Raw genomic sequence first — 21,224 nt, forward strand, 5'->3', positions numbered from 1 at the left:
CTCAACTCAAAAAGGGTAATTTGAAATCAATTTTTTTTAATTTTAACTATTTTTTCAATAAATATATTATTATATATATCAGATCTCAGATAATGTTGATAGAATTAAATAATTTTAACGGATAATATCTTCAAATTTGATGTGTATTACAATGTTTGAAGAGATTAATTAATAACTTTCTGTCGAGTTGAAAATAATTTTTCCTTTTTTTTTTTTGAGAAATTTAATTTTTTTAGCTGTGTCGCTTTTGAAATAAAAAAGAGATAGAATTAATGTACATTGTTTGTTTTCTTAGTCAGTAATTATGAGATAGCTCATTTAAGAGAGTACATTAATTCTACATATAATACTTGTATAATTGTAATTTTTAATTTTTATAATCGCTACCACAATAGGTCTTCTCTTCTGAGTGTAAAATAGACTGTTGGTAACTTACAGTCGTTCAGAAAATCCGCGTTCTCAGGTATTTCTGGCTCTCGTTTAGCCCTGTGAAGGATCTTAGGACCGTGAGGAGTCTCCGGCATGTCCTTTCCAAAAGCCATCATACATGCCAAGTGACGCTTTTGTTTCTCCTTGTTGGCTAATTGCGTAAAATTCATGTCATTCAATGTGCGTTTATTTTTATATTCGACTACTATCTTGTAGAAAGTATTATTTCTAATTATTACATAAGGGCGCTGTCCTCCTGTATTGTTCTCTCTCGTAAGCACCGCTGCTTACAATCGTATCCTGTGAACGCCTCCTCCAAGCATTAGGAAATTTAACCTAACGGAAAATGCTACAGGATATTATCTCGAAATTATTTTCTAGAAAATCCTTTATATTGCGATATTTACTTGATAATCTTCGACCTTATCTTTCGCTTTTTTCGTTCTATCGATGGAAGGCGGTAAAGACTCGCCCTTGTCTACCGCCTCCTGAATCATTTTCCTTTGCATCATTGATAACTTGGATTCCTCCATTAACACTAATATTTAACATTAACATTTGCCAGACATTAAGAATACGTGACCGAATTGTAATAAAAAGAAAAAAAAAAGAACCAGTTGAAATTTTGACATAAAGTAAATCACGCGTTGAACATTGGTTATCGTTTACTTACGCTTAATGAGATTCTTTGTTTCCTCGCTATATTTCGCCCTTGGAGGATTGTGAAATGCGCCCACCCCTAAGCCAACCCTCTGATATTTTCGCTCCATTTCGGTTTCGAAAATTGCGAATCCTCGAGAGCGCGCGCGAAATCACGCTAATTGCACAACTGTCACGAACTGCCACGACCCTGCGGTCCTTGCGGCAGTTGCGGCTCGCCAAAGCGACAATCACGCATTCATCCCTCTTGGCCTCGTAATCTACCATTCTGGGACGCGCGTCGCGTTTCTATGACTACTTGAAAAGATGACTCAACTTGATCGAACTAACTTTTAAATTGGAATTCGAATCGCAAGCCATTACTCACGGAGTGAGGTAATTTCTGCAGCTGTTCGGCAAACCCATTGGTACTTAATTAAAATCTACTCAAATTCGTGATTAGATTTTAAAATTCGAAAGAAATTGAAATATCAACGAAATTATTTGCTGTGTTTTCAGACACTTGAACTTTTAAGATAATAACGTAAATTGGGATTGTGAATTCAAAAATTATATATCTAGGGGATTGATTCTTTATCTTGAAATAAAATGAAAATTACAAAAGTGAATGAATTTACTAGAATAGTAAATTATAATATAATTTTATTGATCAATGTCAAGTAAATTTGCTCATTTTGTAATTTTCATCTCGTTTCAATATACAGAATCGATCCAGATATTTTAAAGTTCAAAATTCTCTTGCTTGAATTTCTTTGATATATTTTTCAGATAATTTCTAAATTTCTGAGATTCCTAAATTTTACGTATCTGAAATATTAAATCAAATAAGAATCCTGATTATTTTATCGTAATTCAACTTATTCTATCTTTTCAATTTTACTTCTGAAAATAGAATCAATCAAATTAAAATTAGATTAAAACAATTTTCTTTAAAAAATTGCTCTTTTTACAGTAATTAATCCTTCAATTAACCGTCCTCACATTCAATTAATCATCCCTCGAAGAAATAAAAAATAAATCAATTCTTATCACACGTCGAAGAGCTCCGTGCTAAATCAGGCTTAATTAAATCAGCAGGTTTGATTTTTAAAGAATCATAATCTGAACAAATCATGCGATTAACTGACGCCAACGCGACGCGTGTAAATAAACAATGATCAATCTGCGGTAGAGCACTCCAAGGGATGCGATAACGTACATGCCGCGGCGCGTGCGCGTCTACTCAGTTTACTGTCGGGGTGCCGTTTTCAACCCCCCTCGAACCACCAAGTCACCCTCGCGTTCTGCGCGTCGCAAGCACCTCGACGAGACCGACCCTGAGACGCGCTACTTTTTCCGTTACATTAGTTTTCGCTCGTCTACGATCGCACGGGTGTCATCGAAGAATCCATCGATGGTAACCCGCAATTAAAGCTACCACGCAGCGTCCCGTTATCGCGGGGTGTGCGCAAGACGAGAGTTATTGATTCTCATTGCGTACGGACGGTGATAATTCGACGAGCATACTCGGAGCACACCTGGTCGCCAAGGTAAGCGGCGACGTGCGTTTCACCTACTTTCGTCATCGCTGTGATTTCGATTGTTTTAAGGTGTGTCTCAACGCGTTACACGGGGGGGAGGGGGGGGTTGCCAAGGGGTTGCAACTTTCATGGATTGTTAATCGATAAAAGATGGGCACAGGAACGTGATATGATCTTGATGTATTGTTGTTACTCATTGTTTCTTTTTATTTATAAGTGATCTCCACGTTTCCCACGTAGTACGATTTATCCAAGGGACGTTCTGGGATCGTCCTTAGGATGTAGAGACGTCGTCTTTTGAACGTTTCTAGAACGTCTTTAGAATGTAGGAATGTCTTCTGAAAGTCTTTGGAACGTTTATTAGAGATCTGTCCTACATTGGATTGTTATGGTATAATTTACAATTAGTATAATCTACTTTATATTAGAGAGTGTAAGGAATCAGACTACGCATTGAAGATTGAGATTGAAGATTGAAAATTAAAATTTGACCAATGAAGAAAAAGAAATTTTAACTCCTTTTATTTTGATTGGTCAAATTTCAATCTTTCAATGTGTAGTATGATTCCGGCCGTAACAAAGTTATACTAACGTACTGAAATTGACGAAAATTATGGGTCGATTAAAAGTTTGTCGTCTCGTGGCCAGACTCTGTTATAGAGTTTTTACTTTATACGTAATAGCGAAACGTATTTTGGAAAGTTGAATAATAATTTATTTAGAAGAAGATATCTAAATAATTTATTAAAACATGTAACAATGCACGTAATACTGTAGATATTTATGAATTATGTAAAAAATAATTACTAATAAACTTTCAGGACTGTTTGAAGTGCTAGTGTAGTCTACATTAATTCTTAGAAGCCAAGATGAAGATCGGACTGTTGAAGCACTTTATGCACTACTTCAACCTGAGGCAGGGTACAATAGTAATCGCCATATTCCAAATGGTAATAGCAATCTCTATGAAACTCTTCTGTCTCGAACAATTGATCCGCTTCGCTGAGCATAATTTTGATAAATGTTCATACGCAGTTAACGTCCGGGTTGGGTATGATATTCTTCATTCTGGGTGTGACGCACGCATTGGGGATTCAAGAAATGTTGGCGAGAGATACCGAAGATGCACTCGAAAGGGAGGCCTTGGAGGAGATATCATCGTTCCATCTCAACAAAGAAAAGTTGGAACTGGCGCATCACACCGCAACCGGTTATTAATACTTGCATTCACGCGTCGCACAAAAATCATGCATGAAAAAAAATACGACAAAACAATCATTGTCCCTCTTGTTACAGCGATTTTATGTATTTGCAGAATTGGAGTACGCGATGTATTGTGGTCTCGTTATCACAGTTATTCACTTCATCTCTAGTGTGTTACTTCTCTATGGGGCTTTGACGGTAATCGAAATCATTTGAAAGGATAATTGAAATTCGCCCAAAAAAAAAAACAAGTCATTACGATATCAAAATGATTCCAAAATGATTAAAAGTCATTTTTCAATCACTTCCGCTTCATTTTAATAATGTCATTTTGACGTTGTTGTGACTTGTTGTTCTGCTTGAGCAAAGTTCTTTTTTTTTCTACAATATACATTCCATTTTCAGAGCAATCGTCATTTTATGACGCCATGGATGATAGTCAAGATTACTATCATAGCAGCCCTAGCGATCTCATTATTCCTGGTAGAGGAGGATTGTCCTTTTCTCGCTAGTCTAGGCGGAAAAGCTGATATTTGCCAACGTAAGTTAAAATTTAAACTTTTTTGTGTTCCAAGACCAATAAATAATGTGCAATTTGCTTGACCTAAAAATTGTAAAATTCACGCAGAAATATTATTAAGCACGAAGATCCGCTCTAATTGAATAGATCTTTCTCGCTTATTTTTAAAGTTATATAAAATCGAAAAGTTGTGTTCCTTACTACACGAATTTCTTTGGTTAAATTTTATATCTCTTCTGTGTCTTAAAAAAATTTAACTAAAGAAATTCGTGCAGTACTGAGTTCTTATTACGTCGCTGTTATAAAAACACTACGTAAAATATATGATACGGTAGAATGACATATCTATATGTTATTTCGTTTGCTGAAAAGTCTTATATTGAATATTTTATTTATAAAGTATTTATTCGTGTTTTTTATTAAAGGACGATGTGATATTTTCAGGCCTAATCGTCTTTTTCCTGATAATCGCGAGCTTTTACGTCTGGTTCGTGGTGTACAGTACTTATAAAAGCCTCGAGACAAAGAAGGGACTTACGCACGAAGTACACATTATGAAAAAAAAGTACGCAGTACCCGTACCGCTGGAGGTACCAAAAGCGGTCCAGATTTCGGTGAACAAGCCTTACGAAATTTAAAAATATTATGAAATAGCGATGGAGAATTTCTTTGTCAATGTGCGGTTTTACGGGGTAAATTACGAAGATACGAGGAAACCTCGTAATTTACCCCGTAAAACCGCAAGATTCAATCGCGATAAGATCTCAGTGACGTAGATACAGTTTGAAAAATCATGTGCTTTTGGACAAGCTTGGAAATCGGGATGGCAATTTAGAGGCGATTACAAAATCGTGAAATAAAGTACATCTCGAAAGTGAAGTAATTGATTGCAAATTGACGGAAGATAATAAAAACATTCGCACGAATAGGATAAAGAAAGTAAAGCTCAAGAAGATCTGCAAGGAACGCGCTTCTCATATTTAAATGTTTTTTCTTATTTTGCCTTGTTGTAGTTGTATATTCGTTTACGTTCGTGCATTAAGATGCGACGCAGATGTTATTTATTCATTACAAAAAGAACGATTTTGCTAAAGTATCTAAATATTTATTGTTAAGTACAGATTTAAAAATAATTTTGTTAGATTACCAAAATAATTGTGAGACACCCCAGCTGTTTGTTTAAATATCAAAACTTTTTACAATAGCTTATACTTGTTCTAGGTATACGTATCTTGATAGGCCCAAAAAAATTATTTTCAGATTTGTATTTAATTAAATTTTTTAATACTTCAATAAAATCGTTCTTTCTATGCACCATACTCTTTACGTGTACATACATTTTGGATTTCCATCTATCGAGATTCTAATGGATAAAAATATCACAATTCCAAAAGTAATATCTCTCTTTGTGCTGTGAACAAATGCGCACTTTCTTTCAAGCGCAAGACTGAATTTAATTTTTTAGCATAAGCGAGCGAGGTCTTCTCGGGAGATCTGCGCTCGATAGAGTGACAACATCGAAAACGCTATGTACAATATATGAATCATAGATTAATTTATTTAGAGAAATAGAAATGCAGGACTCCGAATCGTGGAATAATCAATTTTATTTCATATTTAAACCCAATTTGTTTGTGAAATTACAACCTCATTATCTGCGGTAATGTCCGTATGATATAAAGTGTAGAATCTCTCTTGCGTATATGTATATCAAATTGTATGGAAAAAAAAAACATAAAGTAAAAATTACAATACTTCAGATGTATATGTATATGACGTGTATATGATATGATTCGGCTATGAAACAATGTCGTTCAACGAATCGCCAAAAACGGATGCGATTATAACAACAATCTATTTATATTAAATGTATGAGAACGTAAAAATAAAAATTATAATACTTCAGTAGATGTATATGTATATGACGTATCTATGATATGATTTGGCTACGAAACAAAAATCGTGTTCAACGAATCGCCAAAAATGGATGCGATTATAACAACGATTTAAATAGATTTCAAAATCGTCAAAGAGGATGTATATCGCTTTTATATATAATGCATTTATATACGATGAAAAGATTTACTGGGCTACGAAACACATGATCAATAAGGATAATTGCATTGCAAAGCGCTTACCGCGAAGCTACGGCAAATGATTATTTGCTTTTTGTCACAAACATGTTTCAAGTCTAATCTACAATATGCTCTTTGCTTTTTCATGGAAAGGAAATATTTGCTATGAACGCTAATCCTATGCCATAAATTCCATTTGCAAATATAGGGATCGCAAATTATTTGCAAGTGTAATATATTTATTCTTTTCTGTACTTACTACAAAAATTATTTGCAACAAATACAAAATATTTGTTAAATATGCAAATTTGTTTGTTATAAATAGCAAACAAATTGTACAATTAAATTTTACAATCCTTTTTACGTCCATAACAAAATCTTTTTTTTCCATGCTGTTTCTTAGTTTTTATTGTTTTTTACCTCTTATCTTTTTGTCTGTTATTTTATTTCTTCGTTTTCTGTCCAAGATAAAGGTTGATGAACTTTGGAAGAAACAAGAAACACATAATAAAAAATGCGATTGTCGATAAAACAACAAAGGGAAAAAGTAATAAAAGACAGGAAGCAAAGAATACATTGTAGATTAGGCTTTATGGTCAATGATCGCTTTAGTTAGCTGCAGCAACATTCTTATCTAAAATGTAAGAAAACGTGAGTATCACGCCAACAAGTAACTTGCGATGTCTCCCGTTATCACCTGGGAAAGTATTCCTTCTGTTTGTTATATTTAAAAATTTCCTCTATTAATAGGCGTCAGCGAATAGGCTCGTGTAACAAGTTTATGACATAATCTCTGTTAAGATAGTTTTGTCTGTTCAATTTGTCAATTATCGTTTTCTTTTTGTTCTCAAAAATCTGCGCACAATACACCAACGAACGATATCACCAACAGTCAATAGAACTCTTCATTTGGTCCTCTATCGTAACGTTAGGTACAAACTTTATTGCCCCTATATAAACAGCTCGAGTGTTACAATCTCCGTGTACCTGTGAGCCATTTAATTCTTTTCAGCCAAAATATGAATGAAAATAGTGAAGGAACACGAAAATCAAGTCCCTCGTCGTGCGGTTAAAAATTCACCGCCGTTATATATCCTTCAATCACGCTTTGTCATCGGTCAACTCGAGAAACTGAGCATAAAAGTCTCTCGTGCACTCACCCTTGTTGTTGAACACGAATTTGTAATAACTACCATCTGCGCATATCACTGCATAAAAGATTGTAAACGTGAGAAATTGCTCGAAATATGTAATGATTTTCGGTTAAAAATCTTGTAATTTTATCAATATAAATTAACTTTAATTTCATTGCCAGTTATATCCTTTTCTAATTCTAAGACCAGTATTTATAATCTATTCTTATTGTCTCTACAAGATTAAATAATGTTTTAGGACGCTAATACGGCTCTGTAAATGATTTATAATATCCTAAGACTATAATATCTTAAGATATTCAAGACAATTTTAAAAATAAAAACTGACTACCGCGCCGGCCTATTAGAAAAGATAACGAGTAAATTAAACCGAGGTTAAAGCTAATCTATACTGATAAAAACATATCATATACATAATTCACAAACATCGCTCACCTATGATACTATTGTTATCTTGGCCAAACGCACACATGCATTGAGGACCGCTCGGCACTTGAAATTTGCAGAAACTCCAACTCGAACTGAAGTACTTTGGCAGGAACGTGGCGGATGCTAAACTAGATTGGCGATTCAGTTTTTGATCTTCGACGGCAAATACGTGCACGGTACCGTGATCACTGGCCACGCACAGCCACGTAGAGTCATGATTGAAGTTTATGCTGGAATTAAATGTATAAAAATTAATATTTCATGTCACGTGTTTCGTCACGTCCCCTTTTACTACGCTTACCAATAGATATTTGCGTGATTCGCTCCTCTCCTTAATTCGTTAATCATGTTACCGTTTTGCGTATCAAATACTCTTATCAAAGTACCCTTCTCCGAGGCAGTGGCCAGTCTGGTGCCCTGCAGATTTAAAGCTATGCAAGATAAAGGCGTTTCATGTGCTTCTATATTTAAGGGTTGCTTCTCTGTATTAGCCAGATCTATAACTGAAATATATAAGCCATTGGTATTAAGTAATATATTTGATGTAGAAGATATATCGAGATCTCGATTTTTTACTGAACACTTACCTTGAACGTGGCCGTTTTTTCGTCCAGGAAAAGCGAGTAAGGAGTTGTTACTATTCGGGCACAGAACGCACAATCCTCGCGGATTAGGATTAGTCTCAAATACGTGCAACTGTTGGGGATTTTGTGTAAACGTATAAACCTTTATAACACCCTCTAACACTACTACTATCCTGTCTCTTCGCAATTTCACCCCTTTCACGGGTGCGTTAAATTCTAAGGTAATAGCTGGCAATTTCTTTATATCATCCCATATCATGACTGCAATCATAAAATGTAAGTAGTCTGCATCCATGATAATAAGCCTGTTTTTTATCGCTGAATTGTTAAAATTTTCTTTTTTGCTTTCATCAAACTTCAAATATATGGATACTTTCCAGCAATAGATAACACATTATAACCCACAGCAAATTATTGCATCCATGTTATTCGCTAATGTTAAACAAAGATAAAACAATCCCTGTGTTACACTATGGGTTCATTCCACTTTACGCTCTCGCGAGTATTATCCTTGTTTAACAGTTAATAAATAACAAGAATGACTCGAAGAGTTTGACAAGTGAAGCAGCCTATGCTTCTTGCTGGAAAACAACATATATTTTGTTTTAAGTACAACAAATGTATACTAATTCAACTACAAAAAATAGACCTAATGATATGTATATCAAATATACAAAAAGTAAATAAACCTTTGTTTGTCGGATACATTGGCTTAACTCCACCTCCAACCAACGCCAGATAATTACATCTGAAAAGCATCTCTACATATCCAAGGCCTCCATCGCTAAAGTCATGCCTCTCTTTCTCCTTAAGTGGATCACAGTTGTATACTCGGAATCCGTTCTCCATGCCACAGGCGAAGCATCCTGCAAATGCGTGAACAATAGCGATATAGTTTTATCTGTTATACATACATTTGCCTTTCCTTAACAATATTAATCGACTATCGTGTGTATTCATAATGCATACATGTCGACACTAATGCAGAAGATGACTCGACCTGATAAACTCATACATGGAAACGCGATATCGCGCGAATTTACTTCAAGCGTGCAATCGTAGAGTCGCCCATTGCATTAACGTGCCACGGTATCACTTCAAGATGGGACGGAAGGCAATGGGAGAAAGATGCAAATAAATGTGCCAAATCGTTTCATTCTTTCATTGCACACTTTTACAAAAATGGGAAAATCATTCACTAACGGGATCTGACTGTACAGAAGTAAATCCGAATAAATCGTTAATCTGCTGCAAGTAGCGCGGACGTCAAAAGGTCACCAACATTCCTCGGTAAAGAGGTTCGCGGTCGATCGATCGGCGAAATTGATCCTCTGGCGTTCCGGATTACAGCAGCATGAAATTGAGAACGCCGAGAGCAGCTCGGATGAGACGTGGTATCGCGCAGATCGGCGCGGATCACCGTGGAGGCGAACATTGACGAACGTTGCGTAGACGCGCGAGTGGCAAAACTAGGCTAGGTTAAAACACGGAAGCAAGGCAAATCTGACAGGTACGCGGCCACGGATGTTCCGCTATCGACACGCGTTCTTAAGCAGCCGCACGGGACGTACCTTGGTCCTGATTGAAGCCGGCGTAGAGCAGACCGTTGCCGTGCGCATTGCCCGCGGTGAGGTTCATCGTGGATCACTCCGTCGACGAAAACATCCGGAACCTCAAATGTGTGTATAGCTCGCTCCGCGGTTCCTCGGTCACATCGCCGGTTGGCCGGTTCGCCGACACGACACTCTTCCGTACTGTACTTGACTGTACTCTGCTACGAGCAGTACGAGAGCGTGCCGAGAAACGCCGAACAACGCGCATGTTCGCGTATGGTGTGTATGTGTGTGTGTGTGTGTGCGCGTGCGTGAGTACGTGGAGCGTTTCCCTGATATATGCATGCATACTTATATATAATATCATACAATACATACATATTACATACACTTTTACAAAAAGTTACTCGAGGCACTGACAAGGAATTATTGAAGACTGATGATAATCTTATGGTATTAAAATTTAGACGATTAAAATATTAATTTTGTTTTTTTATTCCTTAATTAATAAAAATGCAGCTTCAAATAAAAATCAAATATTAAGTCATAAAAATATTGTTCATGAAGTATTATTATCAGAACAATAACAAATCAATAAATTAATTTATTATTTGTTAATAATAAATTTATTTATTGATTTGTTATTAATTTATTCATTTGTTACTGTTCTGATAATAATACTTCATGAACAATATTTTTATGACTTAATATTTGATTTTTATTTAAAGCTGCATTTTTATTATTACCATTCCGGGTTTATCTGTGTGCGATAATTGAATAGAAAAATATTTAGAATATTACGATTGTTTTCAAAACATTGCGGTTAACTCATAATATCAATTCTATTTTTATTAAGAATTCTAGAAAAGATGTGTAGACTTTCTTGACTTTTTCTCTTCCAAAATGTACCAATTTGTACAAAAAATTCTTAAAAAATTTTCTGAAAAATTATATAAAAAATTCTAAGAATAATTTCTATCATATACATTATGTATATATATATATATTATAGAATCAGAGAGAGAAACTTTAATTAATCTTCGCCAAGTTCTTGGCAGAAACCCACCACACCAACAGATGTTAATCAGCTGATCGAACAATCAAAATGGATTAATGGCGATCAGGCAACATGGCCGCGTCCAGGGTTGTAATTCTGCGATGCCGACAGTTTACCTTTACACGCGTTTATTCTCCATTTAATAACGCAAGTTGTATATACTAACAATTCTCTGGGAGTGTATGGCGCTAGTCTGCTGACAGATAAATATTAATTCACCAGAAGTCTTGAATCGAACGTTTATGCTGAGCGTTTGCGACGCGCGCTTGGACACAGGTTAGATCACATTTGCTTTACATACGGGATGAATTCTCTCTGCAGGAACGTTTCGCTGACGAGAAGCTTGCACACCGGCCGCGCGCTTCTGAAGGAAATCCCACGAAACTTGAAGGGCAAGAAGCACAGCTCACAGCTGTGGCTGCAGAGGCAACTGCGCGATTCCTATGTGGAGAAGGCAAAGCAGGAGAAGTACAGGTGCAGAAGCGCGTTCAAATTGCTGGAGATTAATGAGAGATTCAAGATCCTTAGCCCGGGTCTGACCGTCGTGGATTGTGGGGCAGCGCCCGGCAGCTGGACTCAGGTCGCCACCAATCTGACCAACGCCAGTGGCAAGAAGGAAGGTCCTGTCGGCAGAGTGTACGCTGTCGATAAACTCCCGTTTTATCCTGTGGAAGGTGCGACCGTCTTGGGAAACATGGATTTCACGCACATCAAAACGCAGGAGTCTCTAAGCAAATTATTGCAGGGGGACAAAGTCGACGTTGTCTTGTCCGACATGGCTCCAAATGCATCCGGCATAAGAGAGATAGACCATGATAATATAATGCTACTCGCTTACGCTGCCTTGAGATTCGCGTTACAAATCAGTAAGGCACAAAGCACGTTCGTTGTAAAAATCTGGGATGGTGGTAAGACGCAACAGTTTGAGCAGAATCTGTTAAAGTTTTACAGTAGCGTCAGGGCAATTAGACCTGATGCGACGAGGGACGAATCAACTGAGACATTCTTCTTGGCTAGGGGGTTTAAAGGTCTCAAGACGAGCTGATATAATTGATTAATTCATAGGTACAACAGATTTGTTCGTGTTGAAATCTCTCAAATTTTTGCACTTAAAACAAGATAAATAAACAAAATTAATTTTATTATAATATAAAATGGTTTATGGTTAAAAATGTATATATTTATACGCAATGATATCAAAAATTTTTGTAAGCAACGCGAACGGATTTAATATTTCAATTGTAAGATATTTAAAAAGGATGTTGGGCAGGTTGTACAAATAAAAGAGCACGATAATTTTGTATCATACGGGCGTCGTATGCGATTCTTTTTTATAACTCCTTTACTCCGTTATCTAACAGGCGGCCTCGCACAACACGACAAATGCAATATACATTGATATATTTCGCTATAAATAATACAAGAAGATTTAATACACGATTAATACGCAATCGGGACTGCTGCTGTTAACGCTTATTTATTTATATTATGCCTACATTATGCCTCTATGCGTATATACATTCTTCAATGATATAATTAATATGTACACGAATCGACATTTAATAGTACTGGAGAAATTACACACCACATTGAAACGTATGTAGATCAGTAGATTTACTGGCCACACAATGTCAAGTATCGTAAAATCTTTCGGCTTAATTATCGAGTTCGTAGAAGGAAACACGCGCAAGAAAGCTGATTCGAAATGTCTCGACGCTTTGAATGATGACTCGATAACATCTGCTACAATAAAAGCCGCGGCTTCTTAGTAACATTGTACGCAACAGATTAAAATCAGGAAGCAAATTATTTAAACAAATTTTAATTTACGAATGTTAATAAGAATTTAATAATTTAAATATTACTTGAATGGAGTAATGTTTAATATTATATTTGTCAATGTGTGATAACAATGATTTTTTTTATTTTTTAAATTCTTTGACTTTAAAAGAAAGAAAGCTATAGAAAATAATATCTCAGGAGAGTATCATAAAATGACAAAATTTAACATATAGCATTTAATTTTAAATTATTTTAAATTATTTGCCTAGTAAAGTGAAAATAATTTTTCTGTACGTTTTGACCTGATAAAAATTAACTTATGAAGACTTTTGCAATTTACATTAATAGAACTTATTGAAAATATTTTATATTTGTTATATTACTAATACACGTGCGCGCGCATACACACACACACACACATACACACATACACACACACACACACACACACACACATCTCAAATAAATAAAAACTTTAAATATTCCTGCTTACTACATGTAACCGAAGCATTTATTATAGCGATGTCGGAGACAACATTATCGTCAAAATGTAATTATCTTTCTTAGATGAAAGGTAAAGCGAATACAACAAAGATCATCGAAACTTTTCGACTGATTTCAATGGCTGTTTTGAGAGAAATCATCTTTGAAGCTATATCGACGTAAAACAACGATCGATTGGATCACACACCGAAAACACTTATTCTACGCTGTGGGCTGGTTAATGTAGGTGTAATTTTGTGATTGATCTGCAAAAAGTGGTCTAACACGTTCGCGCACGCTTGCCATTTATAAAAACGGGTTATTTAAAAATTTGCAAGAGATCGTGTAACCGGAACGGTTTTGTACGGTCTTCTTTGCAAATCTTACAACGACGAAATTGTTGCTGCACGATTGTATTTCTTTATTGAAGAGACCAACACGATTCTCAAGATTTCGTACGGCCGAAAATCGACTACTGTATAATAACTCTAAAGATCAGTCTGTGCTTCATTAACACTTCCGTTAGTAAATGAGCTCAACATATCGCTCGCGAGCTCGCGAATACGCCATTCATACGTTCTTATCTTGAAATTAGTGTTAACACTGACAAGTCTAATAACTATCTCTCTGCTGCACAGAGAATATAGATTTATCAACGACGTTTCACACGAAACTTCGCTGAATTAATAACTATTTCATCATACGATAGCCTAATCAGCGATATATTTTTTATCAAGAATTTGTTAGCCCGCATTTTCGTTATATATTTAGAATTCACTGCGATTGTTCTATCATAATTTATTTAATTTCATTTGTCACATTAAAGTAATAGATAATTGTATTATTAAAGTAAAATTTAATAGAATTGTCAAATAAAATTGCAGACGTAATAAGTACTTATTATAAATAAAATAGAAACTGTCTGTAAATAAAAGAGTCAGTCATAAGTAAAAATTTCATTTAAACATGATTACATTGTTAAAAACATTGAATAGAATTATCAAATAAAATCATACACATAACAAGTACCTATTATATCTATGAATAAAGTAGAGTCACAATACAAAATTTCGTTAGACATAAAATTTGATTAAAAAGTGATTATTATATTATTAAAATATTATAACATTGAATAAATTACCAAATAAAATTGTAAATGTAATAAGTATATATTATATGTCTCTGAATAAAATAGTCAGTGGAAATAAAGTTTCATTCATTAAAAAGCGGTTATATTATTAAAATAATATTATTAAAAATATAAGGAGCCAAGTATCACATATGAAATTAAATATGTGACGAAACTGCGGATCCTTACTAATTTCTATAATCGAAAAAATGTAAAAAAATCACTCGTAAAAAAATTTAAAAATTACTTCAGGCAGTGTTACTTCTATTTTAGCGCATTCTGGTAGAAAATGTTAGCTTTCGTAAATATTAGCCTAGTTAATGTCAGTTCAAACAAATCTATCCTTATCAACCTTGATGTTTGAAACAGCGACGCTTTATTTTCGCAACTTAATATCCCTCATCAGACGCGATGAATTCACAAGTGATTCCAACGCTCAGCGATTTATTTTGAAATGCATGACACAGTTTGAACTTTCCATAGAAAGCATCTGATTAACGTGAAAAAATTTGTCATCGATTGCACAAATATTTTGCGTCAGCACGCTACTTGCTACTTCCTCGCTACTTTCTCTGTTCGATTCTTATCACTATTAATTACATAAGATATCAGAACGCATTTGTGAGATTTTCCTTGAAAATCTTTTTTCGGATGCGGATTTAATCACCGACTCGACGTGACGCAAATATAATAAACAAATGTCTAAGTACGTTTCTAAATTTCCCTCCGCTTTTAGCGAGTCCAGTTTTCTTCTCACATGAAGGGAAGGCAGTACCGGGAAGATACTTGGATTCCAGATCACTCCTCTTGAGATCGTCGAAGTTTCGAAACGATTCGCAACACATTCGCTGAGCAAAAAAAAAATACTAAACGCGATACATGCAGTACCGACTCTTGAACTTCTCAAACAGATTGCCGCAGATTGTCTTCCGTCAACAATCCTTCTTGTCGATCTTATCTACTATAAAGTCCCTCGTACAGTAGCGATCTAAACGCGGCGACAATCCGCAAACTACCTTGACGCAATTTCGGAATTCTCGAGTCACTTGACACAGTTCCGTACACAGTTCGTTAGACCTTTCTTTCAAGAAAAGCGATGTGAGGAAGATTAAACGCTAACTGGTGTCTTTCGCTTTTGCGTTGAAACCCTATTCCCCGGCGACGTCTCCGTGAAGGGTCTCAACCTTCGTGATGATCGCGCCCGAAAGGAGCGGCTGTAGGATTGTTCCTGGTCGTTGTTCTGATCAACGGGATAGATAGCCGGATCTTTGATCAGCGGAAGCTTACTCCAGAAATGCATTAAATCTGGTGTCTGATTCTGCCTCTCGCCGGGTGTCGCCTGGACGCGATCCAAGTCCGACTTCCAACTCGACGCCATCAAATGATAAACTGGTTTCTGGCGGACAGGCACGCTGCTCTTGGTGCTGGTACCGCCGTAAGGGCCGACGTCGTCCGCGGAATAGCGTGAGTTCTGCTTGTAATTCAAACTGTGTATGCTGTTTGCTATCTCCCCGCTATCCGGAAACCTTACGTAACCACCTTGCTGCGGCCGCCTCACGTAATCGGGAAATCTCACGAAATCTTCAGCAGAGTCCAAATTCATCGTGCTCCGTATGGAACTGCTCGGGACGTTTGATTCGAAATCTTTCGGACTTTTTTGCAGTATGCTCTCTTTCAATCGTTTATCATTGATCGTGCGGATTTCAGTTATCGGGTATTCCTCCGGCGAATCGTACGAAGAGGATGGACTTTCTAGTTCCTTGTTTTTCTCATTCTCGAACCTAGTGGAGAGCTGCTCGGTTGGCTCGCGTCCGTGCGAGCTGACGGTCACCACGTCATCAGGGAATATAACATGGGAACTCTTAGTCTCCGAGCTGAACAAGTTTTTGGATTCGTCCCCGCTGTCTTTAACTTCTTCCGTCATGTCCGGCGACTTGGTGGTGACTTGCAGCCTCTCGGTGTTCACGTCCAAGAGCGTCGTCTCCACAATGAAGTCACCATCAATGCTGACTTCGCTGGAGACATTGCTACCCGCCTCGTCTTCATCCTCCGTGGGCGCGGAATCGTTACGGTTATGATCTACGATCTGATTGAATGGATTGAACAGCTTCTTTAACTCCGCGATCTGGTGCCGTTGATGACGATCGCGATCCTGGCGCTCGATATCTCGAACCGTGGGAATCGTCATGCCGGCCTCTCCGTGCTTCAGGATCTCCTCACCTTCAGCCGAGTCGTCTTCATCCGGCACGTCTGTGCTATACGGATAATCCACGTCGCCTTCTTCCTCGTCATAGAGGAAGTCCGTTTCTTCGCTCGGCTTGGAGGTTTCCAGTGCCAACTCGTCTTTCACGTACGTCTCGTTGTCTCGTTGCTCGTCTGTCGGGAACGACGTCGTTTGCTTCGCAGGAAGCTCGGAATCGGGTACACCAGTGGTGACGCTCTCGTTTGCGTTTGAGGTGAAATTGGACATCTGCACTACCTCTTCGGCGGCAGCCTCGTTCTGCGTCAGCGACAGATCGTCCACTACGTTCGTCAGTTTTGTAGGCGAGATCAGCAACACTAATGCTGGCGACGACTCGGTGGAGCTCTCTCGCTTCTCCGTCATCAAGACGCTTTCTTCTGTACCGCCGCCACTGATATCGATCCTCTTCACACCCGAGGAGTTCAACGCTGTCTTCAGATCTACTGGAATCTTGTAATCCACCACTTCCGAGAAATTGGTGTCATTCGTTTCCTCGACCAATTCCGTTACTGGAACCGTCGCCGGGAGCTTCTTTCCAATATCGTCGACATTGGAATTCCCGAAAAAGAACTCCTCTTCGTCCAAGGTCGTGTCGTTCTTCAATTCGTACAATGTCATGGGCAACTTCGTCTTCTCTTGGTCTGCCGAGAAGTAAGTTCCATTGCGAGTCGGCGCCGCGACCGGCTGGTTTTTCAAGAACGCTTCTTCGACCTCGATCTCCGTCGGCTGAGGATCGATGTCGGATACCGCAGGGTTAAGCTGCAGAGGGATATTAAGCTGCAGGGGACCGGTCGACTTTTTCTGATCGCTCTTGACAGTTGGTACACCACTAAACATGAGCTTCAGTCGTTCCAGAAGGAAATCCTTGTGCGCGGTCGCGTTAATGCTTATGCTCTTAACGCACCTACCCATCTTGTCCGCGTGATAACCTTCTGCGCAGGCAGGTAACACCCCCGGTGCGATGAACACGCTCTTCGGCGTTATTCTTCGAGAGTCCAGACTGGGTTGAAAGCCGCTTTGTGGATCCACCAGGAGCAACGCTTGCCAGAAGTCGCCCAGAAAGTCAATGTCCTTCTTTTTGGGTGTCGATGACGATGATGGTGCCGAGGATATTTCTTCAGGTAAGCGGGCAGGTGCCAATTCGGCGCTGCAGATCAGTCCGAGGAACAACAAGATGGGGAACATTCTCCATCGGGAATGCCTTCGCCGTAAGCTCAACATCGTTTCGTCCTCGTTGCTTCTGATCGAAGCTTCTTCACGGAGAAAGAGGAAGTTATCTTAAGACGCTCGTCTGGATCTTGCTTGTCACCTGTTCCTCGTTTTTGGAAGCATCGGATCAGTCTGCCAACAGACAAGAGAATGAAATAAAATTAATCGTTTTCTATGCACGTGTGTAGCATGCAGTCGAGCGGAGAAATTAACAATACGTTTGCGCAACGCGGCGATATATTAACTCCAGCCGCTGGGGCTTTCACTTGAGCAGCGGCTCATCCCAGGGAGCAATATTAACCCAGTTTCTAATCTTAATAGATACCACTTAGCCGGCGGTGCACGTATACCGGACGCATCGTTCCCCGAGGCAATTTAGGGCTGTAAATTTCCTCCGGAATTTCTCAGAATGTTGCGCATCTGCTTCGAGCGTAGCTAAAATGCTCCTAGAAATGCTTTCTACTGTCTTTACGGATGTGAATAATTAGAAAAGAAAACTTCGAACGCCGTGGCTGGTAATCACATAATGACGCAGCGTGACACGCGGAAAAGAGAATAAATCGACTATTATTATCTATCAAGTGAAAGTTGTTTCGGATCCTCTTGGAGGCAAAGTGCTAGTAGTAGAAAAATCAAGGTATACATTCCTATTCCCTTCGGTGACGTATACTCATGCCAGTAATACGTGCCATAAATCGATTGTCGATTTTATCAACTTACTCGACCGCCCGAATAAGCATCCAATTAATCGTCAAGTTTACTGTGATAGCTGTGCGAATGATTCGCGAGGAAGGAAGAGTTATACAGCTGAAATAGTATATCCATCAGACGAACGTGATGGTTTGCGGGAACATATATAAACCGACGGCGAATTTTGAATGTGAATCATATAGTAGAATTATGCTGTAATTTAGAGATCTACCCTCTAATTAAAAAATTCGTCTAACTAAAAAATTCTAATTCCACATAATACAAAATGCAACTCGAAATAAAGAGTTTTTATTAATTTCTAAAAGTATTTAATTAAATATTTGTTTACATTTATATATAAATAATAATTTTATCAATAAATATATAAATATTAATAAAGTTCTTTGGAAACTTTAAATATTTATAAATATTATATATTATAATAGTTACGTTAAATATATTCATATATATGATACAACTATTTTTTTTATTACAGAAATAATTGTACATGTTGGTTTTATTTTGCACAATTTATGCGTCGGTAGAAGAAAAATCAGACACGTGGCGCTCATCTGACGTCCCCCATTTCCGCTCTTCAATTACTTTTATATATTATCTCGCTTTTTAACCGAGGCTTCCGCGTATAAAGTACACGTAAAAGGATAATTAAACGTATGCAATTGCGTTGCGTGATATACGCCGTTTGTGTTTCTCGGAGTTTCGAGAAATACAATATGTTTCGGATTGTTACTAGGCACTGACACGTTACTGTTCGCATATATCCTTAAAAGGCGTGCTGCAAAGTGCGTGCCTCATATGCGGCTGGATAATGCGCCTGCCGAGTGTGCGTACACACAACGAGGAAAAGTGAATGCACGCCGATCTGTTTTTACCGTTACGCAGGCACGCCGAGATTATGTCTGCTTCGTGAATAAGACGTACAAATACGAAAATCGACTTCCCGATCGTTTATGTGTCGTCGCATCGCGCGGAATATATCGGGATTAATTCAGGGGGCTGCTCTCTTCTATTTTCAGTAGCAATAACAGGAGTAACGGATACTTTATAGTGTTTCGAATGAGAAGCCGCAAAATGTCATGTATATCTTAATTTATACTGGAGTAATCCTTACCATTGATTATCTCGAGTGCGAGAGACAAATTTGTACGAAATATATCATACAGTTAGAGATCCTTTCCTTTTATTTGTAATTCTTTACAAAATCAATGAATCGGTAATTTTTAATAAACTAAATCGATGGTTTTTAACAGAATTAATGAATCAATAGTTCGTAACAAAATTAATAAATCGGTCATTTCAGAAGTTTCAAAAATCAATTTTTGTCGAAATTGAGATATTAGCTTCAGAATCATGAGAGACAAATACATTTACAGAATTTCATTTACAGAATTTCCTAATTAAGATACAATTATATGTAATTTGTACGAAATGCTCTTTTTTTTTTTTTAATTCAACCATAAGTCAATATTTTCAAAATTACTTTTATCTTTGAAAATAAGTTTTAAAAATGATATAATCCACTCATTTAATATATAAGTTAATGAGACATTTTTTCTTACATATTTCTAATTATTTTTAGTTAAAGATACACCTTCTTCGGAACTTCTTTCCTGCTTGTAATTCTCAACAAAATTAATGAATCGGTATAAATGCCACAGTTATAAAAACTAAAATTTTTTTTTCTGTGAAAATTAGATATTTTTATATAGGATTTCTGATATGACCGATTCAAATGTGACCGCGTGCAATGCAGAATTTTTACCGTAAGAAACGCATACACGTTGTAAATTGTCTGTTTCCGGCGAGAAAAACGAATTCATTTCTCGGGCAACGTGTTCTGAGGATAACACAAATCCAGACGGGAAACACAAAGAATGGAGAAAAAGCGGATACAAATTGATACGACGTGTCCACATCACACGTTGGAGATAAACTCAAACGACTCAATTTATGAACATGCCCCGATGCAGATGTAAAATACAGTTTCCTGCGAGCGAGCCCGTTAGCATTCCAAAAAGTTCAACGCGTCCCGCAGCGGGCACTGAAATTGACGCCGTAAATAAAACGCGCGTAACGACCGGAGGGAGATTGAATGTCTTTCGCGCGACCGTATTTATCAGCCTTTCCAATCAACGAAAGTCGATGCGTTAACATTGAGGTAAATGTCAGACAGCGGCAGGAAGCGCCCATCGTCTGGCTTTGCCCGTTTACGATGCACGTCGTCGCCGCGCGCGCAATAATTTCGCTGAACGACGCTCGCGCGGAAAACGCGATTTTCCGCGCGTAGCACGATATATTGACAGCCCGAAGTTGGATTAATGCTCGGTATCGCCGTTTATCGGCGATACATTCGGAATGGAAATGTAAAATATTTTGAACATGAAACACCGATAACACTGTGTTACAAGGTTTCTATTTCTCGACATCTTGAATGGTGATTCTTATGTAGCTGTTGAACAAGAGTATATATATATATATATATAT

At 37.5% G+C, this 21,224-nt stretch overlaps 5 protein-coding genes across 6 annotated transcripts in view; 2 read left to right on the top strand and 3 right to left on the bottom strand.

The window, feature by feature from the left end:
- LOC108751699 (UPF0193 protein EVG1 homolog) overlaps positions 1-1,384 on the bottom strand; it is a 2,377-nt gene extending 993 nt beyond the window's left edge. The window contains 5 exon segments of the mRNA XM_018492008.1: positions 437-580; positions 669-765; positions 837-967; positions 1,103-1,211; positions 1,213-1,384. Of these exon segments, the coding sequence (XP_018347510.1) occupies positions 437-580; positions 669-765; positions 837-967; positions 1,103-1,211; positions 1,213-1,356 (625 nt within the window). The 5' untranslated portion in view covers positions 1,357-1,384.
- Positions 1,385-2,268: 884 nt separating this feature from the next.
- Positions 2,269-5,571, top strand: LOC108751660. Of its 2 annotated transcripts, none has more exons than XM_018491954.1 (6): positions 2,269-2,678; positions 3,431-3,559; positions 3,645-3,819; positions 3,925-4,010; positions 4,218-4,353; positions 4,777-5,571. In XM_018491954.1, the coding sequence occupies exons 2-6, from the start codon at positions 3,479-3,481 to the stop codon at positions 4,968-4,970; spliced, it is 672 nt and encodes a 223-aa protein (XP_018347456.1). In that variant the 5' UTR covers positions 2,269-2,678; positions 3,431-3,478; the 3' UTR covers positions 4,971-5,571. The 2 variants fall into 2 exon arrangements, with proteins under 2 accessions (XP_018347456.1, XP_018347455.1); XM_018491953.1 differs by having other exon boundaries at positions 2,270-2,618.
- Positions 5,572-6,804: 1,233 nt separating this feature from the next.
- LOC108751778 (WD repeat domain phosphoinositide-interacting protein 3) lies at positions 6,805-10,228 on the bottom strand. Its single transcript, XM_018492183.1, has 6 exons — positions 10,146-10,228; positions 9,264-9,440; positions 8,578-8,835; positions 8,292-8,493; positions 7,997-8,220; positions 6,805-7,615 (listed from the first exon to the last, which is right to left on the bottom strand). Exons 1-6 carry the CDS (start codon positions 10,210-10,212, stop codon positions 7,509-7,511), a joined length of 1,035 nt encoding a protein of 344 aa, XP_018347685.1. The 5' UTR covers positions 10,213-10,228; the 3' UTR covers positions 6,805-7,508.
- Positions 10,196-12,285, top strand: LOC108751779 (rRNA methyltransferase 2, mitochondrial). The gene is made up of 2 exons (XM_018492184.1): positions 10,196-10,253; positions 11,506-12,285. Coding segments are annotated over exons 1-2 (726 nt in total). The 5' UTR covers positions 10,196-10,251; the 3' UTR covers positions 12,230-12,285.
- A 2,545-nt stretch (positions 12,286-14,830) lies between these two features.
- Positions 14,831-21,224, bottom strand: part of LOC108751781 — a 63,680-nt gene continuing 57,286 nt past the window's right edge. Inside the window, exon 2 of the mRNA XM_018492185.1 lies at positions 14,831-18,161. Within this exon, the coding sequence (XP_018347687.1) occupies positions 15,687-18,041 (2,355 nt within the window). The 5' untranslated portion in view covers positions 18,042-18,161 and the 3' untranslated portion in view covers positions 14,831-15,686. The remainder of the gene's footprint in view (positions 18,162-21,224) is intronic.

This window comes from Trachymyrmex septentrionalis, unplaced genomic scaffold, assembly GCF_001594115.1.
Source record: "Trachymyrmex septentrionalis isolate Tsep2-gDNA-1 unplaced genomic scaffold, Tsep1.0 scaffold51, whole genome shotgun sequence".
NCBI lineage: Eukaryota > Metazoa > Arthropoda > Insecta > Hymenoptera > Formicidae > Trachymyrmex > Trachymyrmex septentrionalis.